This window comes from Hemitrygon akajei, chromosome 4 (genome assembly GCF_048418815.1).
Source record: "Hemitrygon akajei chromosome 4, sHemAka1.3, whole genome shotgun sequence".
Classification (NCBI taxonomy): Eukaryota; Metazoa; Chordata; class Chondrichthyes; order Myliobatiformes; family Dasyatidae; genus Hemitrygon; species Hemitrygon akajei.
The window spans coordinates 17,085,083-17,105,606 of NC_133127.1; the positions used below are offsets into that span (position 1 = coordinate 17,085,083).

A 20,524-nucleotide genomic window follows, 5' to 3' on the forward strand; every position below is an offset into this window, starting at 1 on the left:
TGAAGGGGAACCAATCTTCTTGCCGACTGACTAACCCTATTGGAAGCTGCATTGGAAGTGGCATGGCAGCATACCAGGGCTAAAGGAGTGAAACATTAATGAGCAGTAGTCCCTGTATAATGACCCTGCAGCTGAGAGGGGATCTTATAGAAACATACAAAATTTTGAAAGGGATAGATAAGATAGAAGTAGGAAAGTTATATCCATTGGTAGGTGAGACTAGAACTAGGGGACATTGCCTCAAGATTCAGGGGAGAAGGTTAAGACGGAGATGAGGAGAAACTGTTTTTCCCAGAGAGTGGTGAATCTGTGGAATTCTTTGCCCAGGGAACCAGCTGAGGCTTCTTCACTAAATATATTTAAGAAACAGTTAGATAGGTTTTTACATAGTAAGGGAATTAAGGGTTATGGGGAAAAGGCAGGTGGATGGAGTTGAGTTTACGGACAGATCAGCCATGATCTTATTGAATGGTGGGGCAGGCTCGATGGGCCGGATGGCCTACTCCTGCTCCTATTTCTTATGTTCTTATGACCTAAGGGCACTGTTGGAGTTATGGCAGGAAGCAATGCCAACCTGACGAAGGGTCTCGGCCCGAAACGTCGACAGCGCTTCTCCCTATAGATGCTGCCTAGCCTGCTGTGTTCTACCAGCATTGTGTGTGTAGAAAACCACAGAGATGAGGAACCCCACATTGCTGGAGCTGATTTGTTGGTAAGGAAAGAAAGCCCAGCAATGGAGGGTTACCCCCACCACGTGTGGGCACACAAACACACATGACATCCCCTAACTGTGCAATCACAACGTAAAGCTAAGAGGAAGAAACCTGGATGGAGGCTCAGATCAAGTGGCCAAAAGCAAATGAAGTAGCCGAGTGAAAGACGTTGGACATTGATCTCAGCGTGATCCTAGAGCATGTGCTACACAGCTGAGTGGTAGATAAGGTTAACTTATTTGGAGACTTCCTTTACAAGGTTTGTAGAAGTAGATTTGGCAAAGTTGATGTCAAGCAAGTCGCTGCTCCAAGAGAAGGGGGAAGAAGGGAGGACATAGAGCAGCTAGTACTAAGGAGATGCTAGCTGTGGAAGAATTGGAAGAAAGCAAGACAGGAGGAGAAGACGGACTTGAAGCTGTTGTGGAATGAAGTGAAGCGGAAGCTGGCCAGGCTGTGAAGGACAGAGAGCATTTGTAAATGCAGGAGTGAAAAATGTAGAGGGTCTGGCCAGAATCGATCAGAGTCAACCACCTGGAAAGTATGAAGTGTGATGCTACCAGCTCACACTGTGCCAAAGGGTGATGTGGCCCCTGAAAATGTGCAAAATTCCTTTATCAACTGCCAGTAGGATTGGTGGGATAGCCAACTCGTACTTGGGAAATGCCTGGGATTGCTTTGGTATTTCTCAGAGACTGGCCTCTTCGGGAAGAACATGTTGCAGCTGTCAATGAGGTCCTTCAGCCTGGGGTACAAGCAGGAAAAGTCCGACTGACCATTGAGTTGAGTGAGGCCACCAACTCGCTGGTGAGGAGTGACAATTCCCCAATCCACACCGGCAGTAAATGGAGAGTTCAAGCTGAGGTAGACTTGGTCATCAGCAAACTGCAGCACAAAGAGGTTGTCAGCAGAGTCCTGGACATGCAGGACTTAACTGGGGGAAGTCAGCATATTTCTGGTCAAGGCCTTGAAGAAAGAGAAGAAAGCAATGATAGTGGAGGAGGTGACAAGGACAGAGTAGGAGCACTACTAGGTGAAGGCAGTGGCACACTGTGCCAGGGAAGCTGGGTAACATGAGAGAGCATCATCAACACGTCAATCAACTGGTCTGACCTGTGTAAGATCCCACAAGTCAGACTCAGCTTCGTCATCAGGGCAATTTATGACACCTTACCCTGCCCTCGAAATCTTCACCAGTGGTTCGGCAGCGAGGATAGTTAACCCCTGTGTGATACTACCAGTGCCAGCCTCCAACACATCCTAGCAGGATGCAGGACTGCACTCTCTCAAGGGTGCTACGGCACAAACAGGTCGTAAAGAAGCTGGCGGAGACTCTAGGGACCAGCGAGCATGTCAGGAAACAACATTATCCTGTAAATCTCATTGGAATTCATTGTCACAGACAGCTGTGGAGGCCCAGTCATTGGTTATATTTAAAGCAGAGGTTGATAGATTTGTGATTAGTAAGGGCATCAAAGGTTATGGGGAGAAGGCAAGAGAATGAGGTTGAGAGGGGAAATATATCAGCCATGATGGAATGGAGGAGCAGACTCAATGGGTCAGTGGCCTAATTCTGCTCCTCTGTCATATCTTATATCATATGTTATATTAAACATATGCACACATAAAATACTGACGTTAATTGATGAAGCAGTATTGAGGGTCAAGTATCAACTATATTCGCCATATATAATGGCACGTATTAGGAACTTGCTGTGCTGTGTAGGGGCAAAATACACCAAAAAAACAACATTCAACAATTATAAGAATAAAGAATTATATTACTGCTCAGATATGGAGTACTTGCCAATTTCATTCTAAGCTTAAAATGACAATATACACTCTGTGGCCAGGTATACCTGTATACCTGCTCGTTAATGCAGATATCTGATCAGCCAATCATGTGACAACACAATGCACAAAAGCATGCAGACATGATCAAGAGGTTCAGTTGTTGCAAATATCAGAATGGGGAAGAAATGTGATCTAAATGACTTTGACTGTGGAATGATAGTTGGTGCCAGACGGGGTGGTTTTAGTATTGCAGAATCTGCTGATCTCTTGGGGTTTTCACACAACCAATCTCTGGAGATTTCAGAGAATGGTGTGAAAAACACAAAACATACAACGAGTAGCAGCTCTGTGGGTAAAAATGCTTTGTTAATGAGAGAATGGCCTGACTAGTTTAAGCTGCCAAGAAGGCAACCACACATAACCACTCAAATAACCACACATTACAATAGTGGTGTGCAGAAGAGTATCTCTGAATACACAAAACTTTGAACCGATGTGGATTGGCTACAGCAGCAGTAGACCGTGAACATATACTCAGAGGCCATTTTATTAGGTACAGGAGATATCTATTAAAGTGGCCACTAAGTGTATATTGATGAAGCAATATTCTGAACTGTTCAGATATGCAGTACATTTTAACCACTGTAAATTTATGTGGTCTTTATAACGTAATAAAAACATTATGTCTATAAAAAGAACATAGCTGGTTTCTCAAATTTTTTTTAACCTTTTCTTTCAATTGGTTGAGTCAATGGCATTTTCTGCATTTCTCCATAACTAGCACTTTCTACTGAATTGTTTAAAGTCCAATTATGCAGCATCTAAAGGTAACTTCCCCACTCTGCAATTAATCATGATCCCTTAATTGGTAGCAAAATTAAATTTTAAGCAATAAATCCTCATTAACATATAACTAAGACTGCCCAACACTAGTGTACTTCACTACATGATTTGAAAAAATAAAAATGTTAATGAGGTGATTAAAATTTATGTTGTTAAAATAGTTTATTGACATTTATGAGTTTATTTCATTACATACAGTACATTTGTTGGGGTAAATACAATTACTTAAGCTTTTTTTTCTAAAGTGCTTTACAATCTGTAATTTCTCAGTAAACTCACCAGCATAACACCAGGTCACTGAACAAACATGAGTAGAAAATGTCAGCAACTTCATCAGTTCCTGAGAAACTCTGGTACTGAGAAAGCAGCTTAAACATAAAAGGTTTCAAATGTATAAGCACAAGAGATTCTGCATATGTTGGAAATCCACAGTAACACAGAGTAATGCTGGAGGAACTCAGCAGATCAGTCAGCAGCGGTGAAACTCAGTAGGTTAGGAGTGTCTACGAAACTCAGCAGGTCAGGAGTGTCTACGGAACTCAGCAGGTCAGGCAGTGTCTGTAGAACTCAGCAGGTCAGGCAGTGTCTATAGAACTCAGCAGGTCAGGCAGTGTCTATAGAACTCAGCAGGTCAGGCAGTGTCTGTAGAACTCAGCAGGTCAGGCAGTGTCTGTAGAATTCAGCAGGTCAGGCAGTATCTGTAGAACTCAGCAGGTCAGGCAGTGTCTATAGAACTCAGCAGGTCAGGCAGTGTCTGTAGAACTCAGCAGGTCAGGCAGTGTCTATAGAACTCAGCAGGTCAGGCAGTGTCTATAGAACTCAGCATGTCAGGCAGTGTCTGTAGAACTCAGCAGGTCAGGCAGTGTCTATAGAACTCAGCAGGTCAGGCAGTATCTGTAGAACTCAGCAGGTCAGGCAGTGTCTATAGAACTCAGCAGGTCAGGCAGTGTCTGTAGAACTCAGCAGGTCAGGCAGTGTCTATAGAACTCAGCAGGTCAGGCAGTGTCTGTAGAACTCAGCAGGTCAGGCAGTGTCTGTAGAACTCAGCAGGTCAGGCAGTGTCTATAGAACTCAGCAGGTCAGGCAGTGTCTGTAGAACTCAGCAGGTCAGGCAGTGTCTATAGAACTCAGCAGGTCAGGCAGTATCTGTAGAACTCAGCAGGTCAGGCAGTGTCTATAGAACTCAGCAGGTCAGGCAGTGTCTATAGAACTCAGCAGGTCAGGCAGTATCTGTAGAACTCAGCAGGTCAGGCAGTGTCTATAGAACTCAGCAGGTCAGGCAGTGTCTGTAGAACTCAGCAGGTCAGGCAGTGTCTGTAGAACTCAGCAGGTCAGGCAGTGTCTGTAGAGCTCAGCAGGTCAGGCAGTGTCTATAGAACTCAGCAGGTCAGGCAGTGTCTGTAGAACTCAGCAGGTCAGGCAGTGTCTGTAGAATTCAGCAGGTCAGGCAGTATCTGTAGAACTCAGCAGGTCAGGCAGTGTCTATAGAACTCAGCAGGTCAGGCAGTGTCTGTAGAACTCAGCAGGTCAGGCAGTGTCTGTAGAACTCAGCAGGTCAGGCAGTGTCTGTAGAACTCAGCAGGTCAGGCAGTGTCTGTAGAACTCAGCAGGTCAGGCAGTGTCTATAGAACTCAGCAGGTCAGGCAGTGTCTATAGAACTCAGCATGTCAGGCAGTGTCTGTAGAACTCAGCAGGTCAGGCAGTGTCTATAGAACTCAGCAGGTCAGGCAGTGTCTATAGAACTCAGCAGGTCAGGCAGTGTCTGTAGAACTCAGCAGGTCAGGCAGTGTCTGTAGAACTCAGCAGGTCAGGCAGCGTCTATAGAACTCAGCAGGTCAGGCAGTGTCTGTAGAACTCAGCAGGTCAGGCAGTGTCTATAGAACTCAGCAGGTCAGGCAGCGTCTACAGAACTCAGCAGGTCAGGCAGTGTCTGTAGAACTCAGCAGGTCAGGCAGTGTCTATAGAACTCAGCAGGTCAGGCAGTGTCTACAGAACTCAGCAGGTCAGGCAGTGTCCGTAGAACTCAGCAGGTCAGGCAGTGTCTATAGAACTCAGCAGGTCAGGCAGCGTCTATAGAACTCAGCAGGTCAGGCAGCGTCTGTAGAACTCAGCAGGTCAGGCAGTGTCTGTAGAACTCAGCAGGTCAGGCAGTGTCTGTAGAGCTCAGCAGGTCAGGCAGAGTCTGTAGAACTCAGCAGGTCAGGCAGTGTCTGTAGAACTCAGCAGGTCAGGCAGTGTCTATAGAACTCAGCAGGTCAGGCAGTGTCTATAGAACTCAGCAGGTCAGGCAGCGTCTATAGAACTCAGCAGGTCAGGCAGTGTCTGTAGAACTCAGCAGGTCAGGCAGTATCTGTAGAACTCAGCAGGTCAGGCAGTGTCTATAGAACTCAGCAGGTCAGGCAGTGTCTGTAGAACTCAGCAGGTCAGGCAGTGTCTGTAGAACTCAGCAGGTCAGGCAGTGTCTATAGAACTCAGCAGGTCAGGCAGAGTCTGTAGAACTCAGCAGGTCAGGCAGTGTCTATAGAACTCAGCAGGTCAGGCAGTGTCTATAGAACTCAGCATGTCAGGCAGTGTCTGTAGAACTCAGCAGGTCAGGCAGTGTCTATAGAACTCAGCAGGTCAGGCAGTGTCTATAGAACTCAGCAGGTCAGGCAGTGTCTGTAGAACTCAGCAGGTCAGGCAGTGTCTGTAGAACTCAGCAGGTCAGGCAGCGTCTATAGAACTCAGCAGGTCAGGCAGTGTCTGTAGAACTCAGCAGGTCAGGCAGTGTCTATAGAACTCAGCAGGTCAGGCAGCGTCTACAGAACTCAGCAGGTCAGGCAGTGTCTGTAGAACTCAGCAGGTCAGGCAGTGTCTATAGAACTCAGCAGGTCAGGCAGTGTCTACAGAACTCAGCAGGTCAGGCAGTGTCCGTAGAACTCAGCAGGTCAGGCAGTGTCTATAGAACTCAGCAGGTCAGGCAGCGTCTATAGAACTCAGCAGGTCAGGCAGCGTCTGTAGAACTCAGCAGGTCAGGCAGTGTCTGTAGAACTCAGCAGGTCAGGCAGTGTCTGTAGAGCTCAGCAGGTCAGGCAGAGTCTGTAGAACTCAGCAGGTCAGGCAGTGTCTGTAGAACTCAGCAGGTCAGGCAGTGTCTATAGAACCTAGCAGGTCAGGCAGTGTCTATAGAACTCAGCAGGTCAGGCAGCGTCTATAGAACTCAGCAGGTCAGGCAGTGTCTGTAGAACTCAGCAGGTCAGGCAGTGTCTGTAGAACTCAGCAGGTCAGGCAGTGTCTATAGAACTCAGCAGGTCAGGCAGTGTCTGTAGAACTCAGCAGGTCAGGCAGTGTCTGTAGAACTCAGCAGGTCAGGCAGTGTCTGTAGAAATCTGCAGGACAGGCAGTGTCTATAGAACTCAGCAGGTCAGGCAGTGTCTACAGAACTCAGCAGGTCAGGCAGTGTCTATAGAACTCAGCAGGACAAGCAGTGTCTACAGAACTCAGCAGTTCAGGCAATGTCTATAGAACTCAGCAGGATAGGCAGTGTCTGCGGAATTCAGCAGGTCAGGCAGCGAATATGGAAGCCAACAGGTCAGGACGTTGATTAGAAATGTGTGATTGCTTATTCCGTTCCATAGATAATGTCCTGATCTGCTGAATTCCTCCCGAACTGTGTGTGTGTTTTTTCAAATGTACCTGCCTGTGTTAAGTACAAACACAAATGTTTCTGCAGATACTGGAAATCCAGAGTAACACACACAAAATGCTGTGAATGAAAATAGCATGACAATGATTCCAAAACATATGCACCCAGATCAGGACAGTTTGAGGGGAACCTGAAAGCTATTTACGACAGCAGCAGTTCAAGAATGCAACTTGCCACCATCTTCTCAAGGGCTATTAGGAACATAGTCATTGTCATAATGTGCTGTGTCATAGGTGATCATGATCCCACGACCATAATTATTCTTGGCAAATTTTTTGACAGAAGTAGTTTGCCATTGTCTTTTTCTGGGCAGTGTCTTTACAAGACATATGACCCCAACCATTATTAATACTCCTCAGAGATTGTCTGCCTGGCATCAGTGGTTGAATAACCAGGAACTGGGATATGCACCAGTTGGCCATATGACCATCCATCACCTGCTCCCATGGTTTCATGTGACTTTGACCAGGGGGATGCTACCTCTTCCCTGTGTTAGCCTTTCCTCTGCAGGCTATCAGAGGGAAGACGTGTTTTACATCTCTGGTAGAGATGCATCTCTACCCCACCACAACAGGCAATTAAATTCTGGCACAAATCCTTGAATAAATTAAAAGGGGATGTGATAACTTAACACAACCTGTATCATTACATGAAAAATATAGACAGTTCAGTTTAGTAAGAAATATACACTAGATAGGATTGATATGGAGATAAAATAACACATACCAATTGTTTTATTAAACTATTCCCACTAAAGGCATCATAGCTGGTGCATTAAAGATTAAAGATCAGCTTTATTTGTCACATGTAGATTAAAACATACTGTGAAATGTTCAATTTGCGTCAATGACCAACATGGTATGCTGGGAGCAACTTGCAGGTGTCAGCATGCTTCCGGTGCCAACATAGCATGCCTTCAGTTTACTAATCCTAACTCTTTGGAATCTGGTAGGAACCATGGCACTCTTGGTCATGAGAACATACAAACATCTTACAGACAGCAGTGGGAATTGAAACCCAATTTTCCAATCAGTTGCTGGTGTTGTAAAGCATTTTAACATATTACCTGTTCAGATGACCCCAGTTGCTTAACTTCTGCTGTGTTGAGCTGGCTGGAGTATAGTTGTGCATTTCAACCATCTTGGGAAAGTGACTTTTCACCACTTCGGCAATTAAAACTGAAATCACAGTATAAAGAATTTCAAGATGTAGGGAGAAAAATACCCTCACAGTGATAATGAATTCAGATCACTGGTACAAAATCTGCTTTTTCCTCCAGAAGACATAGTGAAATATTAATCCTATTTCCTGCTCTCTTAAGGAATTTAATTTATAACTAGGCTGTTCTTTCATGGACATGATAATCATGATTTGCTATTTTGTCTATTTATTCATCACTACTGTTATCATGGACTGTAGATTAGTTATCGCAGAGATGACAGTCAGAATAAATAGGAATTTGGCAGACTGGAAGAGTGTAAATAATCCCAAAGGATCAGTTCTCAGCCCTAAGTTATTGTTCTTTACATTAATGGTCTGGAGGAGGAACAGAGTGTAGGATATAGCAAAGACATAGAAAGAGGTGCTGTGCTAAGTTGTGACAAGAATAACTAGGTTGAGTGATTAGGTAAATTAGAAATTTGTAAATGGAATTTTATGTGGGAAACCCTGAGGTCATGCGGTAAATGGAAAAAGATTGTAGACGAGCAAAAGGTTCATAGGCTGTTGAAGCATGAGGTTAGAAAGGCAAAAGGTAAACGCAAGAGATTCTGCTGTTCTGGAAATCTTCAGCAACATGCACTCAAAGCTGGAGGAATTCCACGCCAGACAGCGTTTATGGTGGTGAATAAACAATCGATACTTTGGGCCAAGACCCTTCAACTGGATTGGAAAGGCAGGGTGCAGAAGACAGAAAGGCAAATGGCTTTTTGGGCAAGTGAGCTGGAATTTAGAAACAGGTATGTACTGTTACAGTTGTGTAGTTACTGGAGAGACCAGAGTTCACAGCTTGGTTCTCTCAATTAAGATATACTGGCATTGGAGATTATCCCCTCAAAACTAATCAATACGCTTCAAGATGTTGGTCTCAATGCCACCTTGTGCAATTGGATCCTTGATTTCCGCACTTGCAGACCCCAGTCAGTTTGGATTGGCAACAACGTCTCTTCTACAATCTCCATCGGCATTGGTGTGCTTAACCCATGACTCAACTCACTTTACACTGTATGGCTAAGCACAGTTCCAATGCCATATTTAAGTTTGCTGATGATACTACTGCTGTAGGCCGAATCAAAGGTGGTGATGAATCAGCATATAGGAGGGACAATGAAAATTTACTGAGGGGTGCCACAACAACCTCTCACTCAATGTCAGCAAGACCAAGGAGCTGGTTATTGACTCCAGGAGGAGGAAAGCAAAGGTCCATGAGCCATTCCTCACTTGGGGGAAATCAGAGGTGGAGAGGGTCAGCAAATTTAAATTCCTCGGTGTTATCATTTCAGAAGGATCTGTGTTGGATCGAGCACGTAAGTGCAATTATGAAGAAAGCATGGCAGCGCTTCCACTTAGAAAGTTGTGAAGATTTGGTATGACATCTAAAACTTTGACAAGCTTCTACAGCTGTGTGGTGAAGAGTATATTAACCAGCTGCATCACAGCCAGGTACGGAAACATCAATGCCCCTGAATGGAAAATCCCTACAAAAAGTAGTGGATAATCTATCATGAGTAAAGGTACCATTGAGTGCATTGTCGCAGGAAAGTGGCATTCATCATCAGGGACCCCTACCACCCAGGTCATGCTCTCTCCTCACTCCTACCATTGGAAAGAAGGTACAGGAGACTCAGGAGTCACACCACCAGGTTCAGAAATAGTTATCCCCCTCAAACATCAGGCTTTTGAACCAAAGGAGATAATTTCACTCAACCTACTTGCCCCGTCACTGAACTGTTCCCACAATCCATAGACTCACTTTCAAGGATTCTTCATGTTCTCAATACTTACTGGTTATTTATTTATTATTGTTATTGTCATTATTTCTTTTCGTTTTGTCCTATTTGTGCGGTCTTTCATTGATTCTATTATGGCTATTGGATTTATTTATTATGCCAGCAAGAAAATTAAACTCAGGGTTTAACATGGAGATATATGGGTACTTTGATAATAAATTTACTTTGATCTTTGAACTTTGAGATTGTCCAAAAGAGATTCACAGGGTTAATTTCTGGGATGAAAGGGTTGTCCTATCAGGAGCACAGCTTATAAAAAAGACCTATGTTCATTGGAGTTTAGAAGAATGAGGGATGATCCTAAGGAAACTTGACAAAGAAGATGTAAAGAGAGTTGATGGGACCATGGAGAGAATAAAATGAGTTAGCATAGGACTAGTTTAATTAAGACATGGATGTTTAATGGTCCATGTGGACGTAGTGAACTAAAGGACCTAGTTCTGTTTTGTATCCCTCAGTGACTGAGAATTTTGAACGAGAGGCATACTGTAGTTCCATGCGAATTTCCACAGATGTACTATGGAGAACAGTCTGACTAGTTGCATCACCATCTAGTAAGGAAGTGTCAAGTCATAGCATCAAAATTGCTGCCGAGGGTTCCAGAACGTCTTATCATTACTAACATTGGGGAGGAGGTACAGGAGGCTAAAGACGAACAGTCAATATTTTAGGAGTGGTTTCTTCCCCTCTGCCATCATAGCTATAAATGGTTCATGAACCTGACTATTCCTTTTTTTCTCATTAATTACAGTATTTATTATTTTTTATTGCAAGTTACAGTAATTTCTTATGCCTGCACTGTACTACTGCTGCAAAAAATCATGTAAGAATGCGATAGCAAACCTGTATTTTTCCTGTAACAGCAAGGGATTTTATCTCATTAAGCAGCTCAGCTTCATGTGTGGCACCTTATTAAACACCTTCTGAAAATCTAAGTAAGGAAATGACATCCATTCCCTCTCCTTTGTCCACCGTTCGCTACTTCCTTGAAAAACTCTAATAGATTTGTCAGGCAAGATTTCCCTTTACAGAAGCCATGCTGAGTGACTTATTTATCATTAGTCTCCAAGTACCTCAAAATCTCATCCTTAATAATAGACTCCAGCACATTCCCAAACACTTAAGTTGGGCTAACAGACCTATAATTCTATAATTTCCTTTCTTTTGCTTTCCTTCCTTCTTAAAGAGTGAAGTGACATTTGCAATCTTCTAGTCCTCCAGGACCACGCCAGAATCAAATGATTCTTGAAAGATCATGACCAATGCATCTGTTATCTCTTCAGTAACCTCTCTGAGGACTCTGGTATGTAGTCCATTTGGCCCAGGTGACTTATACATCTTAAGACCTTTGAGTTTGCCTAGTACTCTTTCCTTTGTAAAAGCAATGGTACTCACTCCTGTTCCATGACACCCATGGACCTCTGGCACAATGCTAGTGTCTTCCACAGTGAAGACAGATGCAAAGTATCCATTAAGTTTATCTGCCATTTGTTTGTCTGCTATTATAGGCAGGTAGGAACAAATGAGGTGATTATGGAGTATAAGAAATGCAAGAGCACACTTAAGAAAGTAATTAGGAGGGCTTAAAATAGGAATGAGTTTGTCCTAGCAGGCAAGCTAAAGAAGAATCCTTAGGGATACTACAGATATGTTAAGTACGCCAGGGACAAAATTGGTCCTTTGGGAATGATAACCAATGCGTGGAGCCAACAGAGATGGGAGAGATCTTTGCACCTTTATTTGCACTCAGGAGATGGACACGGAGTTAACAGAAGTGAGGTAAAACAACATCAACTTCGTGGACTCTATACAGATTACAGAGGAGGACGTTTTTGCTGTTTTGAACCAAATCAGGGTGTACAAACCCCCAGGGCCGGGACAAGTTGTTACCTCGGACCGTACGGGAGGCAGGTGCAGAAATTGCCGGGGACCTAGCAGAGATATCTAAATCATCCTCAGTGAAAGGTAAGGGACCAGAGGATTGGAGGATAGCCAATTTGTTCCATCGTTTAAGAAAAGCTCCAAAAATAAACCAGGAAATTATAGGCCCGTGAGCCTGACATCATTAGTGGGAATGTTATTGGAAGTTATTCTAAGGAACTGGATATATGAGTATTTGGATAGACATGGACTGATTAAGGATGGTCAGCATGGCTTCCTGCGTGTAGGTTTTGTCTAACCAATCATTTAGTTTTCTGAGGAAGTTACCAGGAAAATTGATAAAGGCAAGGCAGTTGATGTTGTCTACATGGACTTTAGCAAGACATTTGACAAGGTCCCAAATGGGAGGCTGGTCAAGAAGGTTCATTCACTCAGCATTCAAGTTGAAGTAGCAAATTGGTTTAGAGATTGGCTTTGTGGGAGAAACCACAGAGTGGTAGTAGATGGTTTCCTCTCTAACTAGAGGCCTGTGATTAGTGTTGTGGCCCAGGAATCAGTTCTGGATTTGTTATTGTTTGTCATCTGTTTCAACTATCTGAATGATAATGTGCTTAACTGGATCAGTAAATATGCAGATGACACCAAGGTTGGGGATGTGGTGGGCAGCAAGCAAAACTATCAATGCTTGTAGCGGGATCTGGACCAGCTGGAAAAATGGGCTGAAAAATGACAGATGGAACTTAATGCAGACAACAAGGTGTTGTACTTCGATAGGGCCAACCAGAATAGGACTTACACAGTGAATAGTATGGCATTAATGAGTGCATTGGAACAAAGTGATCTGGAAATACAGGTCCATAATTAATTGAAAGTGGCATCACAGATTAATAGGGTCATAAAGGAAGCTTTTGGCATATTGGCCTTCACAAATCAATGTACTAAGTACAGGAGATGGGATGTTATGTTGAAGTTGTATAAGACAGTTGTGAGGCCTAATCTGGAGTATCATGTGCAGTTTTTGTCACCTACCTGCAGGAAAGATGTAAATAAGGTTGAATGAGCACAGAGAAAATTTATAAGGATGTTGCTGGGTCTGGAGTTTCATTTTGAGTTTCAGGAAAGATTGAACAGGTTAGGACTTTATTTCCTGGAATGTAGAAGTTTGAGAAGAGATTTAATTGAGGGATACAAGATTATGAGGGGTATAGATAGAGTAAATGCAAGCAGGCTGTTTCCACTGAGGTTGGCTGGGTTAAGAGTGAAAGGTGATAAGTTTAAGGGGTTCATGTAGGGGCACTCAGAGGGTGGTGAGGATGTGGAACGACCTACCAACGGAAGTGGTGCAAGTGAGCTCAATTTCAACGTTTAAGCAAAGTTTGGACAGGTACATGGATAGTTGGGATATGGAGGGATATGGTCCTAGTGCAGGTCAATAGGAGTAGGCCATTTGAATGGATCAGCATGGAGTAGATGGGCCATAGGGTCTATTTCTGTGCTGTACTTTTTAATGACTCTATGACTCTAGGTAAGAGGGGAATGACCAGACTAGTTCAAGCTAACAGGAAGGTGACAGTAAGGTAAATAACCAAGAGTATCTTTGAACATGCAACATATCAAACCTTGTAGTGAATGAGCTTTAGCAGCAGAAATCTAAGAACATGCACTCAGTGGCCACTTCATTAGGTAAAGGATGTACCTGAATGAAGTTGCCACAATGTGTATGTATTACTTGTTCTCATCTTGTAATATATTCTGTTACTACTGCAAAAGGCTGATTTTCATGTCAGTTATATCCTTTGTATGCCTAATACAATAAACATGAACTTGAATTTGAACTTTCACAACAAAATACTTTGCAAAGGAGAATAATCCCATACTATCATAGTTTAATGTAAACACAAGAAATTCTGCAGGGGCTGGAAGTCCATGCACACAATCTGCTTGGGGGACTCAGCAGGTCAGCCAGCATCTATGGAATTGAATAAACAATTATTACACCCCTCAACCAGCAGGCTATTGTATCAGAATCAAGTTTATAATCACTGGCATGTGCCGTGAAATTTGTTAACTTAGCAGCAGCAGTACAATGCAGTACATAATAATATAGAAAGAAAAAAATAAATAAATCAATTACAGTGAGTATATACACATGTATATTAAATAGATTAAAAATAATGCAAAACAGAAATATTAAAAAATTAGATAATGTTTATGGGTTCGATGCCCATTTAGGAAACAGATGGCAGAGGTGAAGAAGCTGTTCCTGTATCGCTGAGTGTGTGGCTTCAGGCTTCTATACCGCCTTCCTGACAGTAACAATGAGAAGAGGGCACGTCCCGGATGATGGGGGTCCTTGATAAAGGATGCCGCTTTTCTGAGGCACCGCTCCTTGAAGATCTCTTGGGTGCTACAGAGGCTAATACCCAAGAAGGAGCTGACTAACTTTACAACTTTCTGTAGCTTCTTTCAGTCCTGTACAGTAGCACCTCCTCCCATAGCAGACTGTGATGTAGCCTGTCAGAATGCTCTTCATGGTACATCTATGGAAGTTTTTGAGTGTTTTAGGTAACAAACCAAATCTCTTCAAACTCCTAAGGAAATACAGCCACTCCGTTGCCTTCTTTATAGCTGCATCGATATGTTAGGACCAGGTTAAATCCTCTGGGATCTTGACACCCAGTTATTTGAATTTGCTCACTCTCTCCACTTTTTTTCCGATCTATGAGGATTGGTTTGTGTTCCTTCATCTTACCCTTCCTGAAGTTCACAATCAGATTTTTCATCTTACTGACGTTGAGTGTAAGGTTGCTGTTGCAACACCACTCAACTAGTTGGTATATCTCGCTCCTGTATGCTCTCTTATCTCCATATGAAATTCTACCGACATTGGTTGTATCATCTGCAAATTTATCGATGACACATGAGCTACACCTAGTTACACAGTCATGGGTACAGAGGCAGTACAGCAGTAGGCTAAGCACACAGCCCTTGAACCAGAGGGGATAACTTCACTCAATTCCACTCACCCCAACACTGAACTGTTTGCACAACCCATGGACTCACTTTCAACAATTTTTTATCTCATGTTCCACATATTTACTTACTTTTTTTTCTTTTTGTATTTAAACACAAAATTGTCTTTTGCATATTGGTTGTTTGAACGTCTTGTTGTGTGTGGTGTTTCATTGGTACTGTGTTTGTTTGTATTTACTGTGAATGCACTCAAGAAATTGAATCCCATTGTTGTATGTAGTGACTTTGTTAATAAATTTACTTTGAACTTTTTATCAGTCGATGTTTCAGGCTGACACCCTTCATCAGGACTCTAATCCATATTCATCAACCTGAGATAGTTTAATCTAATCTTATATATCATGTAAACTTCATGGAATTTATGGAAGCCTCCCAATTCAAACTACAGCCTGAGAAACCGATGGACTACAATAAGGTTACAGTCTGGTCAGCTGAGATTTGTGTATCAAAAGAGTTACCCCAAACAATACTTGTCATGCATGACCAAGTTTTGCCCTCAGAACCTTTTAAAATATAATTGTGAACAAGCTTGCTTCAACAAAGGTGTACGAAAGTTAGTTTGTTACTTAAATGTGCTCCCATTGTAAATTTAATTCTCTATAGAACAACTCTTTCACTCCACAATATTGAAGTAGTGTAATCCATTATAGCCATCACCAACAATGCAAACAGAGAGAAAAGAACAGAACAGTGTAACACAGAAACAGTCTACGAAGTCTATTCCATGATTCAAAGATTCAAGGTACATTTATTATCAAAGTGTATATACAGAATACAGCTCTGAGATTTGTCCTCCTGCAGGCAGCCACAAAACAAAGGAACACCATGGAACCCATTCACAAAAACATCAAACACCCAATGTGTGAAAAAAAGAACAAATTGCGCAAATGGTAAAAACTGAACAGACAACACATAGGATACCACTAGTCAATGAGGCTGCAGAGCTATTCTTTGCTGAAGCAAGCTGGTCCACATCAAACCGCTCAAAAACAGCAAGAAAATGAGTAACCAGAATCCAGGAACACATACAACATGAACCTAAAATTAAACTAATCTCATGTGTATGCATATAATCCATATCCCACTATTCCTGTCTACTCATTTGCCAGCCAAAATGCTTCCTAAATGCTGTTATTGTGTCTGTTTCTCCCCTCTTCCCTTGACAGAACATTCCACACACCATCCACTCTCTTTGTAATAAAAAAACTTAATAGTTAAAGTTTCCCTCAGCTCAACATCAATCTATCCACATGCACTTCTCCAGATTGAACTCTATCTGGCACTTCTCAGCCCAGTTCTGCTTCCTATCAATCATTTGTTCGTTGAGTGCCATGTCATATGATTACCATTACGTGCCATGTGATTTGCCACAGAAATAGCTTGCCATTGCCTTCTTCTGAGCAGTATCTTTACAAGACGGGTGACCCCAGCCATTAGCCATTATTAATACTCTCCAGAGTTTGTCTGCCTGGCATCAGTGGTCGTACGATAGCCTCATACGACCATCCTGCTCCGTGGCTTCACGTGACTCTGATCGGGGGTGGGGTGGGGGGGGCTAGCAGGTGCTACACCTGGCCCAAGGTTGACCTGCAGGGTAGCGGAGAGAAGGAGCGCCTTACACTTTCTGAGATAGAGACATATCTTTATCTCGTCACCTCTTCCTATCAATGTACCACTGTGATCTATGACAACTTTCTACACTATCCACAATACCAACATCCTTTGTGTTATCTGCAGACTTACTTACCCACCCTTCGCCTCCCTCATCTAAATCATTAATAAAAATCACAATGAGCATGGGACCCAGAACTGATCTCTGAGGAAAACCACAAGTCACAGTCTTGATGTAAGAACTATCACAGATTATAGGGATATTTGTAGATTCATTGTTTGTCCATGTCAAAAGCAGAGAGGTGTGTGGGTTGTGGGAGCCTGGGTCAGGCAGCAGTGGCTAGGCGGAGTGCAGGAGTGTGGGTCAGGACTCAAGCAAAACATAAAGGGTATGTAGGTCAAGGGAGAGAGGTCAAAGGGCAAAAGTTTGCAGAGCTGTTTACGGAGCAGAAGTTTTGCGGGGTGTGGGAACACAGGGTGCACTGAGGTTCAAAATCCAGAGTCAGCGCTTCAGAGCAGGATGCAAAAGGGTGTATGGGCTGCCGAAGTCTGAGCCAGCGATCAAAGAGACGGGTCAAGGGATAAAATGCATGTTGAGGTGCCTGTGTCAGGGGTCGATGAACCTTGTGTGAAAGAGCTACGGAATCACCTCCGTCGCTGAAGTCCCGGGCAATGTTGCGTTTGGTCCTGGACAGCTGCAGCGTGTCCACCCATGCGTACAGCTCCCGCAGGCTCTCGTCGTCCATCTCAACACCCGCGGGGCCTTCAGCGCGTCCACAGCTCGCCTCCCCCCCACCTCGAGTCGTCGTCGCTACCGCGCTGCCAACTCGCACAGCCGCGCCATGTTGTTTGTCTTGCGTCGCCATGGAAACCATCCAGACTGACGGAAGCGTCGCTTGTGCGGACTCCTCGGAGTTGTAGTTTTTGGACTGGCCTCGCTCAGATCTCTGGAGAGACACGCCAATGAAACTACAATTCCCAACAGGCATTGCTCGGACGGGAGACAGCAACAGGCGGGAAAGAGGCCATTCAGCCCATCTCTTAGTCTGGTCGATGTTTGACTAATAATAAACTCATCAATGTACTACTATGCAAAACAAGCGAAATGACATCAATCACTTTGCTGTCACAGCTGATAATGAACTTGAGTATCTTCAAGATTGTTTAATGTCACTTCCAGTTGTACACAAGAACAAAGTAACTGTTACTTCAGATCTGATGCAGCACCAGAAGGTAAAGAGCACAATAATAAATGAAATAAATATAAATACATAAGATAGCTTCTATACCTAGGTTGAAAATATGTCCATAAAGCAACACTAAGCTCAGCTGTGTCTGTCCTTAAGGACACCAACACATGGCTTTGGAGATGGTGTGCAGTGTAGACACAAGTGATTGTCTTTGACATTTCTCTTTCAATCGCGTCCCTTTTGGACATTGATAATGTAAGATGCTGCAGGCATCCTGGATCCTCGGGAACTGTACCATCAATTTGCGGGACATGTTGCTCAGGGTCTTGGGTTATGTAAGTTTTTTTTTGTGAGGGACTATTTTTTTTTGCTCGCTAGTTTGAATGAGCTGCATATGTTTTGTATCTTGGCCCCAGAGGAATGCTGTTTTGTTTGGCTGTATCCATGTATAGTTGAATGATAATTAAACTTGATTTGCTTTTAAAATTTTACTGTATATAATATTTTATTAAAGTATTGCGCTAATTTCAGGCCATGCAAAAATTTCTTGCTCAGAGCAATGGTTGGTTGGTTCAGCTGTCAAAAAAAATAATAAAGTGAGCTTTTGTATAGTTGCAACAGTTTTTGGATTTGTATATAGAGAGAAAGGGTTTGGAGGGTTATGGGCCAAACATCGCAACTGGAACTAGCAGAGAGGATACAATTGTCAGCATGGACCAGGTAGACTAGGTGGACTCTAAGGCATAGATAGGGGAGATGGTTACAGTCTCTTCCCATGATAAGGTACTATAAAGCTAGAGGTCTTAGCTTTAAAGCAGAGGGAAGAAGTTTAAAGGAGATATTAGGGTCCAGTTTTTCAAGAAATGGGTGGTTATCTGGAACTGCAAATGGGAGGTGTTGGAAGCAGATATAATAAAAACATTTGGATAGGTATGTTGTGACATGAACAAAATCACCAGTGAGACACTGGAGCTAGTGGATATAAAACTGTTTATTTAGCAAAAATGAGCAGCTTGCATCATAATAGAAACATTGAAACATAGAAAATAGGTGCATGAGTAAGCCATTCGGCCATTCAAGCCTGCACCACCATTCAGTATGATCATGTCTGATCATCCAACTCAGAACCCTGTACCTGCTTTCTCTCTTGGAAGAAGAGGCCTGGTGGTCCCAATATTACATGACATTCTCATATCCTAAAGATCAAAGTTAAAAGCAGGACAATTCTACAATTACAATGCTTCCTTTGAATTACATATAGTTTTTAGACACTTCCTTCTTCACATCCACACTCCAGGCACTAAAAATGAATGTAAATTATCACCGACTCTAGGCCGCATTTATGCTTACGCAGGTATTTGAAGTGCGATTGACCCTAACCTGCACCTCCAGGAAACCCATTGATCTGAGCTGCATTTTAAATTCAATCTGAAATCCACATTCAAATCTGAAGAGTAGCTGTAGTTGACTTAATATTTGCTATATATCCTAACTCCGGAATAGGTCATAATAAGATACTTGGAGAAAACAGGAATAGAGGGATATTGGATTATTGTAGTCAAATGGGATTTGCAGAGATAGGCATCATGGTTGTAATGGGCAAGTAGGGCTAAAAAGCCCATTTCTATGCTGTAGAGCTCTATGATTCTATTTGTAACTCCACAAACATGTTTATTCAGAAACCTTTGTTAACTTTTGACATTTAAGTAAACTCAAAGAGTCATAGAGCAATACAGCACAGAAACAGGCCCTTCAGCCCATCTTGTCCATACTGTACTGTTATTCTTCCTAATCCCATCGTCTTGCAGCTGCATTATAGCCCTCCAAACTTTTCACATCCATATACCTATCCAAACTTCTCATGAATGTTGAAATCAAATCCTCATCCACCACTTCTGCTGGCATCTCATTCCACACTCATGTTATCCTCTAAGTGAAGCTGTTCCCTGTCAAGTCTCCCTGAAATATTTCACCTTTCACCCTTAACCTATTTACCTCTGCTAGTAGTCTCATCCAACCTCAGTGGTAAAAGCCAGCTTCCATTAACCCCATCTACATAATTGTGACTTCCATCGAATCTCCTCTCATTCTCTTACATTCCAGGAAGAATGGACCAGGTACTCTTATGCTCTCTCGCTCTCTCTTTTATAGTTTTTACTAACTTTATCTCATTCACAATTTTTTTCTTTCTTTATTAATCTGTAAATTTTTTAATGTTCTGTCCAATCATCTGAATTGCAACTAATGTTTGCATAATAGTATGCTTTTTCTTTATTCTTTATACTTTTATTTAGTAACCTTGATGCGGGGTCCTTGCCTTAGAAATTTCTCTTGTCATTGGGATGTTTTGATGATGTATAAGATGATTGGCCTAATTTGGAGTATTCCATGCAGTCCTTGTCACCTACCTACAGGAAAGATATCAATAAGATTGAAGAGTACTGATAAAATTTGCAAGGATGTTGCCGGGACTTGACGACCAGTGTTACATATAGGGAAACATTGAATAGGTTAGCATTTTATTTGTTAGAATGTAGGAGAATGAGGAGAGATTTATAGAGGTATACAAAATTATGAGGGGTATAAATAGGGTAAATGTAAGCAAGCTTTTTCCATTGTGGTTGGGTGAGTCTAGAACTAGAGGTCATGAACTAAGGGTGAAAGGTGAAATGTTTAAGGGAAACATGAGGGGGAACATCTTTTCTTCAGAGGGTAGAAAGAATGTGGAATGAGCTGGCAGCACAAGTGGTGGATGCAAGTTTGATTTCA

At 42.8% G+C, this 20,524-nt stretch overlaps 1 protein-coding gene across 3 annotated transcripts in view; it reads right to left on the reverse strand.

Annotated features, from left to right (window-relative positions):
- LOC140726145 (sperm flagellar protein 1-like) overlaps positions 1-20,524 on the reverse strand; it is a 111,454-nt gene that overhangs the window by 37,502 nt on the left and 53,428 nt on the right. For 2 of the 3 annotated variants that reach the window (XM_073042121.1, XM_073042120.1), the window contains one exon: positions 8,099-8,210. In XM_073042121.1, the coding sequence (XP_072898222.1) occupies positions 8,099-8,172 (74 nt within the window). In that variant the 5' untranslated portion in view covers positions 8,173-8,210. Of the gene's footprint in view, positions 1-8,098; positions 8,211-17,214; positions 17,403-20,524 lie in introns of those variants that run through there. The other variant, XM_073042119.1, reaches the window with a different exon arrangement.